At 41.3% G+C, this 19252-nt stretch overlaps 1 protein-coding gene across 6 annotated transcripts in view; it reads left to right on the top strand.

Annotated features, from left to right (window-relative positions):
• The window catches only part of LOC121855474, a 47076-nt gene that overhangs the window by 5112 nt on the left and 22712 nt on the right, over positions 1–19252 (top strand). For 2 of the 6 annotated variants that reach the window (XM_042350436.1, XM_042350433.1), the window contains exons 2-4: positions 2642–2706; positions 9431–10465; positions 17044–17182. In XM_042350436.1, the coding sequence (XP_042206370.1) occupies positions 10439–10465; positions 17044–17182 (166 nt within the window). In that variant the 5' untranslated portion in view covers positions 2642–2706; positions 9431–10438. Of the gene's footprint in view, positions 1–2641; positions 2707–9430; positions 10747–17043; positions 17183–19252 lie in introns of those variants that run through there. The other 4 variants (XM_042350437.1, XM_042350434.1, XM_042350438.1 and 1 more) reach the window with 3 other exon arrangements.

The following is a 19252-nucleotide window of genomic DNA, read 5'->3' as shown; positions in this document are numbered from 1 at the left end:
ATGCTGCAACGTAAAATTTAATACACTCGTACAGTATAATATATTAATTCTCTGAGTAGATGAAATTTAATATATTTCAATTCCATTTATAGATTGAATTTAATACATTTCAAACCTTTATTTATGAGTTGTAGACGAATGAACTGCCACATAGCAACTAGAATAAAACGCGCGACTTTCGGTGTCACGAACTGAAATTGTACCATGCTGTAAATGTTTTAGGTGTGCGCAGTTCGATAGAAAACTAACCAAACTTAACCTAACCTAAAATAACTTAACCTTTTATTCCGAGGGGTAATATCAGCGCGCCTCAAGCTTTCAACGATGTTTTGATGGAACTGCGCATGCCCAGAACATTTTCAATTTGGTATAATTTCAGCACGCCACACCGGATGTAGTTGGTTGTGGGAGATTTCCTCGTTGTGTGGGATTTCTAACTTATGTGGGGATTTCCTCTGATTGGGGGACTTCGTTCTTGTGTGAAAATATCCTGTTCGTGTGGGGTGATTTCCTCCTTGTGTGGGTGTTTCCTGCTCTTGGTAATTTCCTCCTTGTGTGAGAATTTTCTATTTGTTTGGAATTTTCCCACTTGTGTGGAAATTTATTTGCTCTATTTGGAATTTCCTGTTTATTAGGGAATTTATTTGTGGGAATTTCCTCTGCGTGGGAATTTATTGTTTGTGGAAATTTTCTTGCTTTTATGGGAATTTATTACTTGTGGGAATTTCCGGCTTGTAAGGAAATTTATTACTTGTGGGAATTTCCTGCTTGTAAGGGAATTTATTACTTGTGGGAATTTCGTGTTTGTGGGAATATCTTATATGTGGGAATTTCCTATTTGTGTGGGACATATGTGGGAATTTCCTATTTGTGTGGGACTTATGTTGTGTAAGGGGATTTATTACATCCAAGTGTGTGTGTGTACCTCAGAGCTCTTGTGTGTGTTAGCGTGTGTCCTTTATAGGAGAAAAGTGTACACAACTCTGTGTGTGTGTCGGTGAGCAGTTCGAGTCATATTGATCAGGAGAGCGCATGGTCCCTGCAAGCCAGCGTTCTTAAGACATTAAAAGCAGCGAAAAACAAAACAAAGGCTCCTTGTTGCAGCTGGCCGTGGGTAAGGGGGTAATACCGGGAGGGCATAGTGGTACCTGGAGTGAAAGTGTGTGGTATCGGGAGGGGGTGGTGGTACCTGGAGGGAAAGTGTGTAGTATCAGGAGGGGGTGGTGATAACTGGAGGGGAAGTGTGTGGTACAGGGAGGGAGGGGGTGTGGTGATACCGGGAGAGGATGGTAGTAACTGGAAGAGGAGGGTGTGGTTGTACCGGGAGGGGATGGTAGTAACTGGAGGGGGAAGTGTGTGGTACGGGGGGTGGGGGGATTTGTACTGGGAGGGAGGCTCTCACATTCCCACAAGCAAGTTTAATCCATTTCATCAAATTGTAAGGGCTGGGGAATTGGCCATCACCTGGTCGGGGCTGTACAGGCAGAATAACTTAATGTGTCTCGGTGTAACTGTGTGGCAGAAATAATCCCTGTCAGCTGTCATCAGAACATTAACAGATACAAGATACATTAATTTATGCACTATAAAATTTGCAACAGTAGAATACACGAGGCTAAGAGTCGCTGTGTTTGTTGATTATTCTCTATCTGCCATTAAAGCTCTATAGATTTATTATACATTGATTTTATTGTAATATTAGGTTCCATTATGATTTTGTTAATGATTTAAAAGGATGATTTTTTTATTGAAGTGTAAAGTGGGATAATATTCGCTTAGCAACAGGGTAGTAAAACGCGACACACGGCATCCGTAGAGTTGCCAAATAGTGCTTAACAAATGATCATCTGAGTCACTGTCATTATTCCTCGTAACTGAAAATAATAAACGATGACTACGGCTCTTAACGGTAGATGTAACGTACCATGAATGAATGCCTCGTAACTGTTTGAATAAGGTAAGGCACAGAAATAAATAAATAACGTTCATTCATAATAAAATTACCCTGTGCCATACTTAAGTATATACGCGTACACTTGTTAAATATCTCTACCATAGGTAAATTGTATTCTAAATAGTATTAATAAGCGATTGCATGCAGTTAAAGTTGAGTCTTATTATTATTTTGTGCCCATTTACAAGGAATATTCATCGCTAGGAATCTTTATGCAGCCGACTTCTGTGCAGGTTCTCAAAGGTTCGCTCGCTAAATTTTTCACCCCAGGCTAACTGATTCAGTTTAAAGCTGCGACACCAAACTTGACGGAGGAAATGGCGTCGGAATTTACACTTAAGGCCCTCTCTCTCTGTCCTAACTAAATTACGAGTTCTCTTATTTCCCCAGGATGTGTCGTAACTATATGTCATTAGTTCTCTTATACCCCCCAGGCAGAAGGAAAAATATAACGTATGGATCTGAATTATGGTTTTATTATTATTGTTGCTGTAAATGGTGTTTGCATTTTTTTTACGAATTAGTAAATGTAAATAATAACTTAAATTGGAGAGAGAGAGAGAGAGAGAGAGAGAGAGATCCGGATTGGTTGTCTTATCACGTTCTGTTTTAAGTAATAATACATGACTTAGATATTTGAGTTGTAATTTTTTATTTATTTTTTTACTTATTTCCATGGTGTTGCAGACATGGCCGCCGGGGTCAGGAACACTGGGGAGGGCTTTCTACCTCACTAACCTCACCAGCTAGAGGTACGTTTATACGTTTTATGTAAGTGTTGTGGCACCAGGAACGGGAGGAGTTTGGTGAACTTGTGGGAGGGTCGGTCTTGCTTGGCACACGGCGAGTGAACGGTGATGGGAAGACTTGGGTGATGTTTACATTGTGTGTTAGTATGTCCCGGATAGATTTTTAGTTTAACTATAATCTCTACTGATATGTTGCATTTTAATGACAGCATACAGCACAAGGTAACTCTTAACTAAACCCAACACACACACACACACACACACGTAACGATTGTGTTAACTAGTTACAGGTACACTGAGATATACCACCTCATCACCACCAGTTAGACGTGGAGGAGTGGCTCAAGGTGTGGCGTAGGTGTGGCTTGTAACCCATGACCACCCTTAGGGAGTGAATTGGTGTGGCTGTGGTGTAAAGGACAGCTGTGTCCGGCTATAAAGCTGTGTGTCGAGACACTAAGGTGGACACGGGTGTTGCTGCCAGGTGTGAATACGGCTTACCTTCTGTGGGTCCTTGGTTCGCACCCCGAGTCCACCCAGCTGTTAATGGTACCCACACGGGTTAGATCTCTCTCAGGTAAAATAGATAATGTTTGAAGTTAAATATTTTTCTCCCCCATATGTCCAAAACCTTATCGTATAATGTTACACCGTGATGAATATGGATTTTAATTTTTTTTATAATGATTCGTAATGTAGAGTGTGAGGAAACAACAAGAAGCAAGGCAACATGGCTGGGAATTCTGTCAACCAAACACCAGTTCACTATTTTATGAATTTTAATAAATATTGCATCTCTAGGAAGAAAGAATTTGGTATTTTTCTTGTCACATTTCCCCTCGCTCCTACGGTTATTTATTCATAATTGAAATGTATAAAAAAAAATGGTGTTTGTGGTGAAGTGATACAACGATTCATTTTAGCGGTGCCAGTTATTGAATCTGTCGGGTAAATCTGGTTACACTGACACGCCGCGACAGTTACTTGTAAATTGACTTGGGTAGACTGCAGCTTCACGATTCTCTGTGTTGTGGAAGTTGTTTTACGTAAATTATCAGGTGTTGTCTATGTCTCTAGTTGAAGGTTAAGTTAGTTAAATTAGGTTATGTCTGCTGTCGTAACATAACCTTACTTAACTAAATTTGATTAACCTTGACCTTAAAACAATAACTAATCATCGAGATACAGTACATGATCCCATGCATAATTAATTTAATAACCTCAATATTTCTTAAGAGTACAGTATATAACATTACTATATTACACATATTGATAATATTACAAAGGTAAGACTAACGTACACGAATTCAATATTCCTGTACTCTGATTGGACTGGTAAACTCGACTTTCTGGAGTAATGCCAGATGTACAGTAATGATACACTTCTGGAGGTGTGTCAGTGAGGCATGACCCCTGTAGTTTCCACATGGAGACATGAATGATGCAGGGTCTCAGGTAAATGGTTGCGCTAACCAGCCGTGTGTCGCGGCTTGCAACAAATAACGTGTAAATGTGGCAGCATGTAGCGTCGGTCAGTATTAACTTCTCATTGGTCAGCTGAAACGGTGTCGTGGGAGCTTTCAAAATCATTAAAGTGTCCTGGCCAGCTGTCGTCAGTACATACATTTATGGAATATATTTACATACTGCTATGAATCTAACGACTAATGCAAATTGTGTTGGTTTATTATCCAATTTGCATATTGGCTCCGAATTTAAGGTTAAACGCAAAGAGCATCAACTCGAAATAAGTCCATAGCATTCAGTGCTAATTTTTATAAATATTTTGACCTCATATATTAGTGTATGCTTGTAGGGAATCACGGCGTTAATTTATTTAGTAAGAACTTATGCTACGGTATTTAGCAAGGTCTGTTTGAGGGTGCTAAGGGAGACTACAGCAGGTCTTTAGTATATATTTGCTCATTTTTGTCTCTTTTATAGTGGGTATTTTCTTCGTGATATTGTAACATAACATTACAATACAATGAAAAGCAGCGTTCATCCGTTACCTACACCGTTCACACTGGCATCGTAATACGGATCAGTATATAACCCGCCTGTAGAAGTCAATATTATCCTGTCTGTTTCCGGAACTGTTATTATGTAGGTAATGTATAACGACAAACTGTAGCGTATTTATTTTATCTGAAATGACAGGGATTCGTGACAACAAACCACTCGTTCAAACACCAGGAGTTGGGAGCAAAAATACATATTTCATGGTGTTGGCGGCGGTATCCTACTTGTCCTTGATTAATTATCTATATATGCGTTTGTTGTTGATGTACACGTAATCGGAGAAGCTGGAGGCAGTCAACCACTCAAACACATGACGGTGCAAATATTTATCAACAAATATTTAATGCTGTTATCCTAGATTAATTTATTCATATGCCTAGACCAATAGAGATTTTTTTTTTATTCCGGATGTATGTGAGGATCTGATCGTCCGTCTGTCTGCCTGTCTAATTTGTCTATCGATCTGTTCATCTGTATCCGCCTGTTGGCATCAGTCGTATAAAGCACGTTATGGGCATCTGTTTCATCTGTTTTAAAGGCAATTTTAACGAGGTTCTTTTCTAATGCTGTTAGTAAGATCCGGGTCACGTGGACGATGAATACACGGGCAGCCAGTCTCTCTCTCACCAGCCTGGAGAAGGTGAACTGAACTTGGTAATTCTCGAACCTGAAACCGAACCTAATCTAACTTAGCGTCGGCATAACTTAACCTAGCTCTGTCTGACGCAACAAAACCTAGCCTTAACAAAATCCTAACGGTACTTGCAAAATAAATAACCTCGTAGCTTAGCCTAACTTACAACTTAATCTTAACTTATCCGTACCTAAGTTTCCTTCAACTTCACCTCCTAACTAATCCTATAAGCTAACTTTCCCTACCAAACTTGACGTACCCTTAAGATAACCTAATTTATCGTCAACATACCCTACCCAACTCTACCCTACCCTAACTTAATTTATCGTTGACGTAACTTAAAACTTCACCAAACCCCCCAGTTTAATTACGTGTATTTGGGTCCCATATATTTTCTTCAGACAATGGTAGTATAGTTAGTATTTGAACAGTAAGTAAATTCATGAGAGTTTAATATATATATATATAATGTTGATCAGTTAAGGAAATCCATGGTAGTTTCCCATAGTATGATCAATAAAGAAATTCACGGTAGTTGGACATTTGTTAGATCAGTTAAATTGAGTTACTGATTAGTGATGGAATTGGTGATCTGATGTGCATTTTCGTCCATTCGATTGGTGCCGATCAGATACCGACTCGCCTTTTACTGACGTCACGGGGGTGGGGATGGGGTTGCAGCTCTGGTATGTCTTTGAAGGTTAATGAATGTGTCTTGAGGAGGTTCAGGCTGACTGGTGAGAGTTATGCGAGTCAGCTGATTAGGTCTCTCGTCTCACATGTACTGTACGTATACGGAGTCAGGCAGGCACACACACACACACACACACACAGCTCCTGATTTATGTACTGTACAGCCCTGCAAATGTATTGAAAGTATATTATTATGTCTAAATCACATGCAAGTTTGTATATTTTCAGCCACCGGCTGCAACTCTATTAATAAACCGTTATTATTATTATTATTATTATTATTATTATTATTATTATTATTATTACACGCACAGAGGAACATAAACCAATACAGATACAACTATACAGACATCGACAGACATACGGACAGAACGAACGAATGACTGACATACACACACATATACAAGAGCTGATTATCATAAAATATAAGATCAACAGTTTATGTGTGTGTGTGTGAGTGAATGAAGTTCGTTGGATTACTCACACGCCTGGCAGCCAAGGCGGGGTCCCGGCACCACCTTGACTTGCCGCATCGGAAAACTTCTCTCGTGCCTTCACTTGTCTCCTTCATTTCTGGACATTTATCCCAACAAAAAAAAAATCACATTTCTTCTTCTAATGTCGCGTTTGATAAGTAATACTCAATGTGTTTTTTGTAGTTTTATTTTTTTTGTTTTTTTGGCTCGTGTAGAAAACGGTCGCTAATAAGCAATGTTTACGTTTTTATCGAATAAGTCACGCCAGCTGCAGATGTTTCGCTTGAGGACGGATCGAAGTGGTGAGGGGCTGCTGCTGCTGCCGCCTCACCCCCTCCCCTTTCTCGCAGCACCTCTCTCTCTCTTGCTACCCACACAAAGAAATGGAGAAAGACAGGTGGTGGTGAATAACTCTTGAATAAATGAACGTGAACTGCGATGTTTGTATTTTGTATTGGACACACCTTCCTTTCTCAATCGTTTCCCTGTTTCCCTACTCTCTGTCTCCTTCTTGTCCTTTCTCCCTCCCACCCACCCACCCACCCTCCCATATCGCTCCCTCGAATCCCACCCCCCCCCCTATCATCCTACCCAACTACACACACACAGATGTGACTGAATAAATCATGTTTGTTGACAAGGAGTGGCATTCGTGTCTGCTCAAAGGACCTGTCTATCACAGGGGGGGGAGCACCATGGACACAGTGACGCAACACTTTGACAGAGAGAGGGTAGGAGGGGGCGTAGAGGAAATGTTGTTGACACTATCCATTAAAACAAACCTCGTGATTCTCAGAGTTTACAAAAAATAAAAAAAAATAAAAATCCCATAGCGCTCGTCACTTTTGATATGAAGACCCATTTGGGGGATAATATAGAGACGCGTGGAGAGAGAGAGAGAGAGAGAGAGAGAGAGAGAGAGAGAGAGAGAGAGAGAGAGAGAGGAGCCGCAGCATAGGCTGATCGTCTGGTAAAATGATCATGACTGATGAGGCAGGTAGGTGTTGATGAGATATTTCACTCCTACACCTCTCCTCCTGTCAGCCGTCACCGCCACTTGACACTCGACTTCATTACACTACTAGTCATGTCATTCAGTATTTCCCGGTCGCTTTCCTCCGTTAGTCATGTTCATCGTTACCACCACGTGTTTGTTGTGGTTATTCATTGTTTCAGTTTTCGTTTCCAAGTATTTAGTTCGTTATCCAGGGAGCTTGTGGTGTAGTGCGATATAGCTGTGGTGTGATATAGCTTAGGTGTGGAGTGATATAGCTGTGGTGTGATATAGCTTAGGTGTGGAGTGATATAGGTGTGGTGCGATATAGCTGTGGTGTGATATAGGTGTGGCGTGATATAGGTGTGGCGTGGGTGTGATATAGGTGTGGTGTGATATAGCTGTGGTGTGACAGCATAGGTGTGGTGATATAGCTGGGTGTGGTGTGACATAAATGTGGTGACAGCTGTGATGTGGGTGATATAGCTGTAGTGTGATGACATAGCTGCAGGATAGCATAGTGGTGATATAGCTGTGGTGATAGCATTAGGTGTGGTGATAGCTGTGTGATAGCAACAGGTGTGGTGATAGCTGTGCAGGTGGTGCGACATAGCTGTGGTGATAGTCAGGATGTGGTGTGATATAGCTGTAGTGTGGTGTGATGTGATATAGCTGTGGTGTGATATAGGTGTGGTGTGATATAGCTGTGGTGTGATATAGGTGTGGTGTGATATAGGTGTGGTGTGATATAGCTGTTGTGTGATATAGCTGTGGTGTGGTGTGATAGCGCTGTGGTGTGGTGCGATATAGGTGTGGTGTGATATAGCTGTGGTGTGATATAGAATGGTGTAGTGTAGGTGTAGTGTTGTGTACGTGTGTGTGGTGTATGTATGGTGTAAGTGTACAGAGCCACAACTTGGAGCATTACACAAGTGGTAGCTTAAAGATGAAGCTGACTTGAGTGCATAGCAACAAGCTGGAGCGTTACCACATGTAGGTAGCTTAAGTTAAGATTTTGATTGGACGTCTGTGTTTACGGCGTTTTCATTGGACGTCAGAGTTTAAAGTGTATGGATTGGACGTCAGAGTTTACGTACAGTGAATTGTTATAGTGACGTGTGTGTGGAAGAAGAATGACGTCAATTGTTCAAGTTATGTATATGGAAGGCGACAGCGACGTCATCTGTAACAGTGACGTGTAGTGTATAACCTTGCTGATGGGAGTCATCTAGGAAGCTCATTGTTGCTTATCATCAAGATACTGTAGCTTAAGGGGGAGGTGGGGTTAATGAGTTTGATACCCCCCCCCCCCCAACCCGCAGTATGAGAGGTTGGGGGGCTCAGGTGGGTATAGATTTTATTCATGACATTAACTCACCTGACTGCACTGTACGTATTGTTTAGAGAACACACCACCCACGTCCGTGATGCGTACTTTACAGTTCCAAATGTAACTCTAAGTGATGACACGAAGCCTATAGTTATGTGTAGAATGTGATGTAGTTCATGTTTTGGATGTGTGACTTGGTAAAAAGACTCTGTAAATATAAATATCGAGAGACTGTCACCGCCCTGTACCTCAATAATTGGTGGCTTAATGTAACTAATGCGTCAAGAGTCAGCTGCGCGTGTGTGTGGTTTTTATCGTTACTCCTGTATATACGTGATCGTTTTCATACTGGAAGGCTGTGGCGTCGACTCTGGGTCCCTCGGGGGTGACTTCTCAATTTATTCTAAACTCCTCTGTTCCTCATAGATAGCTTCAGCTTGTGACTTAAAACACGGTAGACAGTGACACCATCCTCAATGCCAAGACCTGACAGAACTCCACAGATCAGGCAATATTGTACTCCAGTCTTGTCAGTAACATTGTTAGCCTAAACTAATAAAGCGTTGTCTTCCTGGCAGGTGGTGGTGGTGCCCCGGAGGTGGACGTCGGCCACAGTGAGGCTTCAGAACTGTCACCAGTGAAGACGTTATGACAGTGACTCCTCTGCAGTGCACCCCACGTGAGGCTCCGGAACGTGGACACAGACGCGGAAGAACCTCTTAACAGTTGCTTGTTGTCGACCGCTGTAGCGAGGCACTAAGGATTATACACAAGGGGAATCTCTAGAAAAAAAAGAAGGATTTTTACAACTCAAGTCCTCCAGGAAATAAGAGTGAGGTTTCTGAAAATTCCAAGTGTTTAATAAGTCATTGGCTCGCAGAATAAAGAGAAAACGCCATAGAGACTTACTGAATTTTTTAAACTTCAACATGTTTAAGGAATCATTTAAAGTAATATATCGAGGCTTCGAAACAGTCGGTGGAGTTCCGCAGTGAACTATGATGATTTAAAGATAACAAAGAAAAAAGATTAAAAACAGTGAGGTTTCTGGAACGTGAAAATGTTTAATGAATCATTTGGAACAGTAAGTGAGGCCTCGAAACAGTCAGTGGAGCTTCGGAATAGACGGTGACTGTTGGCAACAGGTCCGTCAAGCTCACAGTGTCGCAAGATATGACACGCTGGCTACTGTTGTGCTCAAGACTCTCAGTGAAACTAGAAGGGTATCAATAAAGTCCATATCACTCAAGAGGCCTTCTCGTAGTCTTTGTAGCATATTGTAAACAAACCACTGCTCGAAGTCTCTGAAGCTGTTCATGAGATTTCCTTCGCCGAAACGATTACTAAAGTGAGTGATTATTTCTTGCAAGATTTAATGCTTCTAGTGATAGTGCCTTACATGTATCAAGAGCAGATCCAGGGCGGCGATTAAACTTTTAAAGCTATTAAAAAGCTGCTTATATAACTCTCTACTGCTTTTATGCTTTATTAAGTGCCAGTGAATGAAAGCACAGCCAATCAAAACACTAGTGGTAACGCGGGAAATCTCCACCAATCAGAGATAGCCCTCAGCTGTGGCGGGAAATATGTGGGTTGTCCAAAATACCCACGAAGTACGTATACCAACTTGCCCCTTATGTTGTGTGGTGGTGTAGCCAGCTGTAGTGTGTAGCTGTAGTAGTCTTTACTGCATGGCATAAACCTAACCTATAGACCCCAAGATCCCCCCCTCTCTCTCCCTCTACTGCGCTCTGGTGGGGGGGAGGTGATAATCCTTAGCCGCGCCTTGTCAAATGAACTAAAGAGCATCACTGTGATGACATCGGATCCATTTTGGAATCGTGTTGGATTACTTCACTTCAGGATCCTTTTTCCGTGCGGCTGTTTATTTAAGGTAAGTGTTGTTTATCCTTGCTTATCCTTATCCTTGTCAGTCATCGCACTCAAAGGGTTAAATCATTCTACTCAAGGGGTTAAATAAACTTGGTCAAGGGATTAAATCAGCGTACTAAAGGGGTTAAGTCATAGTACTCTTCTGACACCACATATGACATCTGGCACACCTGACAATATATCTTACTAGACACGACTTATATATGACACCTGAGTTATATATACAGTATGTGACACTTGTTGTTATACACATGGCGCACGAGGTTAAACGCGACACATGCTTGACACACCCGACACAACTCAAGGGGAGGGGGGGTGGGAGGCATGTTGATCAATACACGGGTACATTAACACACACACACACTACACACACACACACACACACACACACACTACACACACACACACTACACACACACACACTATACACACACACACACACACACGCACCACACAGCACACAGACACCACCACACCACACACACACACACACACACACACCCACACACACACAGGCATCTACCATGTAATACTGCACCACACACACACACACACAGACTACACACACACAGAGTCAATACACCACACCACACACACACACACACACACACACACCACACACACACACACACACTACACACACACACTACAATAATAATAATAATAATAATAGCCTGGTATACAACACCACCCATACACACACATTAACGTTATTAATACACAATAGACACTACACAATATGTCAACACTATTCAATATTATTAAACAATATCGAGTACCTGTATTATGCAACAAGTCAACACACTCAGGACGCCATCTGTTGACGACACCACAAGTTACTCTCCACAACACCACCACCTCTTAGTAAACACGCGACCCCCCCCTCAGCCAGTCCTCACTTAACCCTCTGGAAACCATAAAGTCTTATGATTATCGACACGGTGTACTTAAAGACATTGACAGCATACAAAAGTTCCTTAGTACAGTAACGTAATGTACTTAATTCATCGGCCTATACAGAGGATGGTAAAGCGTGTATCACTTAGGACAGTCTCCTGGGTTCAATCCCCCGCCTGGGACGTGTAGAAAGGATGTTTTTCTTATGACCCAACCAAACATGACAGGTTTTCTCCGGGTACTCTTCTCCGGGTACTCTAGACAATGAAGTTGATAAAGAACAGATCACTCACCCGAACCGTTAGTTAGCTGATAATTTGTGAAATGATGACTAAAATTAATGGATACAGTGACGCGGTATTCTGGACATGTAAATAATAATGGTTGTATCATAACTCCCCTGGGTGTGTTCCTCGCCACAAGTCTCTCTCTCTCTCTCTCAATGCTCTCCACGTCAAGTTTTAGTTCAACACTTGACAAAAGTTAATGAAGTCAGGTCGATGAAGACACTCGACCTTTTTTGCTTTAGTTGGATCAAAGTCAAGAGTAAGTTATGGATTTATTGGTTGCATTCCGTCATCACTTCCCGCCTTTCCTGATGTAGCTGATTGATGTATTACTCACGTGAGGTATGTTTCTTCTATAGGACGGCTAAATTAACGCAACCAGTGACTGATTTTTTAGTAGTAGTTGTGTATTTTCATGTTTTTTTTTTTGAGAAGATTGTGGAAAGGAGTGAGTGTGTTGTAGTGTCGTGGCGAGACTCCTGATGATCTAGCACAGAGGTTTAGTTAGTGTGTGTGTGTTGCCAATATAACCACACCTTAAATTGACGTGCAGTGTGGCCTAGTCAAGGAACAATCTAATAAGACTGGACATCTCGCCAACTGCACTGGCTAACCATTACCCTGGAACACGGTCCGCAAATCGATAAACAGCCTGGTCCCCTAATTTCCGTTGGGTAGACAGAGGCAAACGGCGTAAGGAAACTCGGCCACTTGCACCACTTCATTTTGCAGCGGCAGGTGATTTTATTCAGCTGTGGTTATTAGACTATATGTAGGGATAACTTTTCCTTCTATTGCTACAACTTAATGTATATAGAATCGTAGCTATGCGGTAAACTTTGCTCCGTGTCATAAGATAGCCAGACTACGCACGCACACACACACACACACATACTGAACCCCTGTAATGACTCGACATAAACTTGGTAATCCGCCTCGGCCAGTCTTAACCTCTCATGAACCAGTCTGGGTATTTTGGCTACCAGGTAACCCAACCTTCCTCTTATTTCTCTCTCTATTAATATTTCTCCAATATTCGCTATCACTCTTTTTTCCTTCCGTGTTCAGCTGATTATCATAAAGGCCTGACAACACAGAGGTTTAATATGGCTACATAAACCGGCTTACCTGCTGGCTTTGTTGCAGGTGACGGGACTAATTAGTTACCTTCCCCAACCGTGTGTGTGTATATATATTATGTACACGTATGTGTACATGTGTGTATTTGTGTGTATGTATGTGTGTGTATTTGTGTGTATGTATGTGTGTGTGTATGCGTGTGTGTTCGAGCAGCAGCAGCGGGGGGCTCGTGTACACAATAGCGGTGCTGGGGAGGACGGTTCAAAGCACCAACATTAATACATACCGGAGTGAGTTCATTGCCCTCCCTTGACGCCTGCTGGCGTCGATAGCAGGTGGTGGGGTGAGCAGGCCTATCAGGTTATACTGTTGGGAGTTGTCTTCTAGTAATACTGTTTAGGATAGTAGTTATGGTAGTGATGGAATGAATAATAGTGATGGTAATACCGGCAATAATGATGATGATGATAATAATAATAATAACAGCAGTAACAAGCAAACGATAATAACAAAAATAACATTAACTACTGCTACAACTACATCAACTACAAAATCTACAACAAAATCAACAACAATTACAACGACGAACATAAAAAATCAACAATTACAACAAAAACAATTATATCAATAATAACAACAACTACAATAACAAATGCCTGTGTAGCCTTCCGGAAGGTAAGCGTCCGTCCTGGAGGTCAATACAGTGTGTGTCTCGTGTTGTGGGTGAGTGACCTTCATGCTGGAACGACCATGACACTCCTAAAGGTGGGGTGGGGGGGTGGGGTACTCCTGCCAAATATGTACATACCAGCACTCATGATTCTTCCTACACACACACACACACACACGGAGACTGCTGCATTATCGAATCATAGACGGTGATAGTGATCTTAATAAGGACAGACTAACCAACTAAATAATTGCCGTGATAATTATCGGACATTTATAAATATTAATGCAAAATATTATAGTATTATTGACAACAGATCAGCTGCTGTGAACATCAACAAAGCAGCTTATATCATTTATATAAACGTCGTTAAAATCATCTGATATAAACGTGAACACGAGTCAGGTCGCCACGTACTGTAGTGCTTGTTATGAGGGGCTTCTGACCTCTCCTGTATATAATCTCTCACTGAAGCTACGACACAAAGAATTCAGATTTTCTTGGTTTATCTTCTGAAATTGACGACTTTAGTGAACCCCAACTTTTTTCATCTGGTGATTAAACAACCTAATACTAACTGGGGGAGAGGTCAGGTCAGGTCAGGTTGTATACCGGTAATCATCAGGTGAAATAAACATTGGCTCCTAAACTTCACCAGATCTTTAATTCCTAATAAACTGTGAGACTGACTACCCTTTAAAGCTACGGCAAATAAGGTCAATTCAGATATCTGTTTCCCAAGGTAATATTTTCCTCCTGCCCAGGTAAGAGGAGACATGGTGGTGTAATATCATCAAGCGTAAAGTCTGTGAATGTTTGGGGCGAGGGAGCTGGCCTGTGTGTACGTGTGTGTGCATGCGTGTGTGACATCATAACACCTCCCATCATCATTAACCCTTCCCCATTCCCCATTCCAACCTCCAATTGCCACGCCTCCTACCTGCCCTGCCCTACCCGAGAGAGAGGGTGTGGTCGATGTTGGTTTTACTGCTTGTGTTTATAACTTCCCCAGGTAGGCGTGTTAGTTGGTGGTGGTGGTGGTAGCTGTTGATGGTAGTGGTGCTTATTGGTGGTGTTTGTGGTAGTTCTTGATTGTGGTAGTTAATGGTGGTTGTAGTAGCTGTAGTCGATGGTAATGGTAGTTATTGATGTTAGTGGTAGTTGTTGATGGCTGTAGTGGTAGTTTTTTGTTAATAGTTGTAATAATGGTAGTTGTCAATGATGGTAATAGTAATAGGGGTAGTTGATGATAGTGGTAGTTGGAGGTAGTTGTAGATGGTCGTAGTTTATTGACATTTAACTCTTATATGTTAGTTGTAATTCGTCTGACAAATGTAATTCATGACGTCATTAACCTGGTTAGTGTGTGTCTCCAAAAAAAAATCAACAACGGGTTATATTAGGTTAGGTTATGAGTCTCCCCCCAGCGGTGACCATATTGATTTACAGTAACAGCCTCATTATGTAGTTGCATATTTACCCTGCCATGGTAACGGTCCGTGGGTTGGTTGCATCCGCTCAGATGTTAAATTATTAATATGGTCATTTTATAGGACAGTAGAGACCACCGCTACTTTTGTTTAAGACAATGGTAGGGAACAGGAGCAGTGTGGGTATAGCGCACACTACACTAAACCTTCAGTACACAAGCAAGTCCAGTGGCCGTCACTGCACTTGACCGAGTTCTTTCCCTAAGAGTGGGTGGACAGGGTGTGCCCCGGGATCGAACCGATGATCCTTAGGACAGGAAGCGTGTCGTACCCACTCACGAGGTGTTGTGGATGTGAGCAACAGCTTCCCAGAACATGTGGTCGAGAAAACAAACCTGTTGACCTTTGAGTAAACGCTGGACAGGTACTGGGCAGATCAAGATATCATGATCGGCTACAGAGATTAAACTTGATATAGAACTAATGTTTGGCTGCAGTAATGCCGTAGAGCTTTATAGAGCTGGGTATACAAACGTAGAGAATATGTGAAAGTAATACAAGTACTTCATTTTGTATCTCAGGCTGAGTACAGTAAGTGTAAGATACTGAAAGGCATAGACTCTTAAAGGAACTTAACATTGTTTTAAAGTTAAGGAAAAAGACCAATAAAACAAATGAAGACGTACTGTAGATTGTACAAGGCGGTGGACATCTTTAAACATTTAGTCTGGCGGTCGCTATTCTTAAAGGGCGACGCGTTGAAGCGACTGCTGAAGTGTCCTGCCGAAACACATGATAAAATAATCTTACTATTTCATTAAGGTGTTTGACAATGTTAACATATTTGCGTATATGGGGGGTTACCCATTTTGAACTGAGTATATATTCCAAGAGAAATTTATAATATAAATTAGTTAGTAGAGGAAAGGCAAGGAAAGAAGATTAAAACTAATTTAGAATAGTGCGAGTCTCTGGAGTCCGGACACCCTCCAACTCCGAGCATTGAACAAGTGATCGATTTTGCTGTTGTGGAGAGGTTCTTTGTCGTGCTCTTGGCTTCCTCGTCTTTAGATTACTCTACGATGTTATCCAGAGCTCAGGATAACTGTATGATAAGCTGGCTAAAGACATATAAAGCCTCTTATTGCTTACGTGTAATATTGGCGGAAAATTGGATCACTCCGAATGCGCCCATGTAAACAAAAGAGAGTTGTTTCCCGGGTATTTCCGTTCCACTTGTCCGAATCTTTGAATTACACTTATTGTACTTCGAATTCTTTACGAAAACCAGAATATACTGCTACCGGCAACACATGTCACCCCAAACCTTTACTTAACATAACTGACAATATTAACTCCTCTTCACGATGTTCTTTGCATACAATTAGCATATTTCAGTACTAAACCCTCGATTCACTGCACGAGCATGAGGATTCTTATCCATGCGGACTTTTAATATTACACAAAGACTTATCCTTAATTAGATGTGCTATATTATCTCTAGTTCAGCGAAAAATTTCAAAATAAAGAATGTTTAAGAATTCGAACGCGGATTTTTAATGAGTTAGTGGGGAGGGGGAGTATTAGAGGGAGGGAGGAGAGGAGGGAAGTTGGAAGGGATAATTCATATGAACGCAATTAAGGTATTGATTGAGAACTGTTTGATGTGAGGGGAGGGCAGGCGGGAGGGAGTGTTGTGGTGGTGGTGGTGGTCGTTGAATGGCTTAGTACGCATAAGGGATGAGGGTAGTTTTGTTGCCTTCGTTATCAATTCCACCATTAGCCCTGTTACTCTCACCCGACTATTGTCACCACTTCTACCATCGCTTCTACTATTGTTACTACTTCTATCATCACCTTCATCACTAATAATCATTCTCGTCACTACTACTGCTGCTGTCATCATCATACCATCACAATAATAACTCCCACAGTTACAGGCCCCGATGTTGTCTGGCAGCGAGGACGACCCTGCGCCCCGCCGACCCTTCGAGTTTATTACTAACATCTTCAAGAGACGACGAGACCACGAGGGAGAGGACGATGCCAGACCCCCAGATATCAACCTTCATGGTCAGTGCCCGTAACTCCTTCTCTAATAACATTGCTTCTACTGTTATTAATACTACTACAGTCTGTTGCTAGTAATGCCCTGGATTTAGTTTCTACCACAACTAGTACTTTTGTTACTATTACTGTTTTACCTAGTAGTAGTAGGAAAGTAAAATTTCTTCCATACTGCCACTTTATTGCACTTGCTGTATATGGAAGTGGACATGGCACAGCACATTGTATTCTAAGCTTTCGGTACACAAGGAGGCAGCATGGCCGGCAAAAAGACTTGACTACTTTCACTTTTGTAGGGTTAGGGAGCCATTTAAAGATGTTATGGGAATGCTTTATGATCGAACCACCGACAATATGTACAGGAGGCGAGCGCATTATCCACTTGACTACCGCACTCCATATTACACTTGTATACACACATAATGAACGTAGTGTTAACATTTTAATCCTTGGAATTAAAAAAAAAATACATACATACATAATACATACATATATGCTGATAACCCACGATCTTATAATTGTAACCGTGGGTTCGAATCCTGGTGGGGTGAGGTGTTAATTATTTGTAGAAGTCCGAGTGCTTTATTGGGCTAATGAAATTATATATATATATATATATATATATATATATATATATATATATATATATATATATATATATATATATATATCTAGTCTTAATATACAACCAATTTCAAAGACTACATCACAAAGGAGCGAACTCGTAACAATGGTTTTAAATTACACAAATTTAGATTTAGGCGTGAAATAGGTAAACACTGGTTTGGAAACAGAGTAGTGGATGAATGGAACAAGTTACCAAATATCATCATTAACTTGAATACGCTGAATAGCTTCAAACATAGGTTGGATGCTTATATGAGCAATAGGGGTTGGGTGTAAACGGGACTGCCCAGTATGGGCCAATAGGCCCGCTGCAGTTTCCTCCATTCTAATGTTCATAATGCCGACCCACTACGTCACTTGAACCTTCCACAGCTGATCGATATTTTGAGCAACCACGATGGCTGGAACTCGCTTCAGCTGAGCGATGTCAACAGTGCGTGGGTGGTGGTTACCAGAGTGACGCTAAAACACGCACTAATAATTGGAGCTAAAGTCTGGATCCCCTTTTCTATGAACACATGGGGATAAATGTAAATGATAACTTGAACCTAACCGTTAGAGTAGGCATGTTTTTTTAGTTTAACAAATTTATTGGCAAAGCTTGTAGTACAGTTTGCCTATTCTGAGTAATTCAGTCAGGTCTTGACACTGAGGGTGGTATCACTTCTCACTGCCACGCAGGACAGAGGTTCATACACAAAGAAATACATCATATTCATGGATTACTCCGTGTCCTAGTGGAGAGGGTGGAGGAGAGGCATTCCCGCTAAAACATCCGCAGTCTAATGTGTGTAAGGCTTCGACCACACTCGCATTTTTTTTATTTCACTTTTCATTATTCTTTATATTTTTATTTTGCATTTTCATAAATTTCTTATCACTATATTATTCTGAGTTTTTTTTTTTTCATTTATATTTTTCATGTCATTCATTTTCTAGTGTTTTTTCCTCGTCAGTGTGTTAGTGTTTATTCGTCTTTTGTCTTGTACGCTCATTTATTTGTTTTTTCTTTTCTTCCTATTATCTTATTTTGTTTAATTTCTTCTTTTTCTCGAGGATTAACAATCATCTACTTGGGTAAAAACCTTATGACTGAACTAAGATAAGAGTAAGGTTCTCCAAGGTGTCTTCTACTACGTCTTTATGACCTAACCTGACTTAACCTAACCTAAGGTACATATCTCAATCAGGGGAAGATATTACTGCCCCAGAAACTGACTAAAGAGTTTCAGTAAACACCTCTAGTGACAGTTCAAGGTAAAGTTGGTAATTTAAAAGTATAATTCTCGGGTTAGTCGAGGTGTGTGATGACGAGTACAGTTGCGTCTATTTGTGGTGTTGAATATATGCAGCAGCTCAGGTCTGGCAGGAAGTTGACCTCTGACCCTCTCTTGAGTAGGAATTCCTGGTTGGATTTACATTACTTGTGTGTGTGTGTTTCGGGGATGG

Source organism: Homarus americanus, unplaced genomic scaffold (genome assembly GCF_018991925.1).
Source record: "Homarus americanus isolate GMGI-L3 unplaced genomic scaffold, GMGI_Hamer_2.0 scaffold48406, whole genome shotgun sequence".
NCBI classification, from domain to species: domain Eukaryota; kingdom Metazoa; phylum Arthropoda; class Malacostraca; order Decapoda; family Nephropidae; genus Homarus; species Homarus americanus.
The sequence above is the reverse complement of the archived record's forward strand: the minus strand, read 5'-3'. Positions and strand labels throughout refer to the sequence as shown.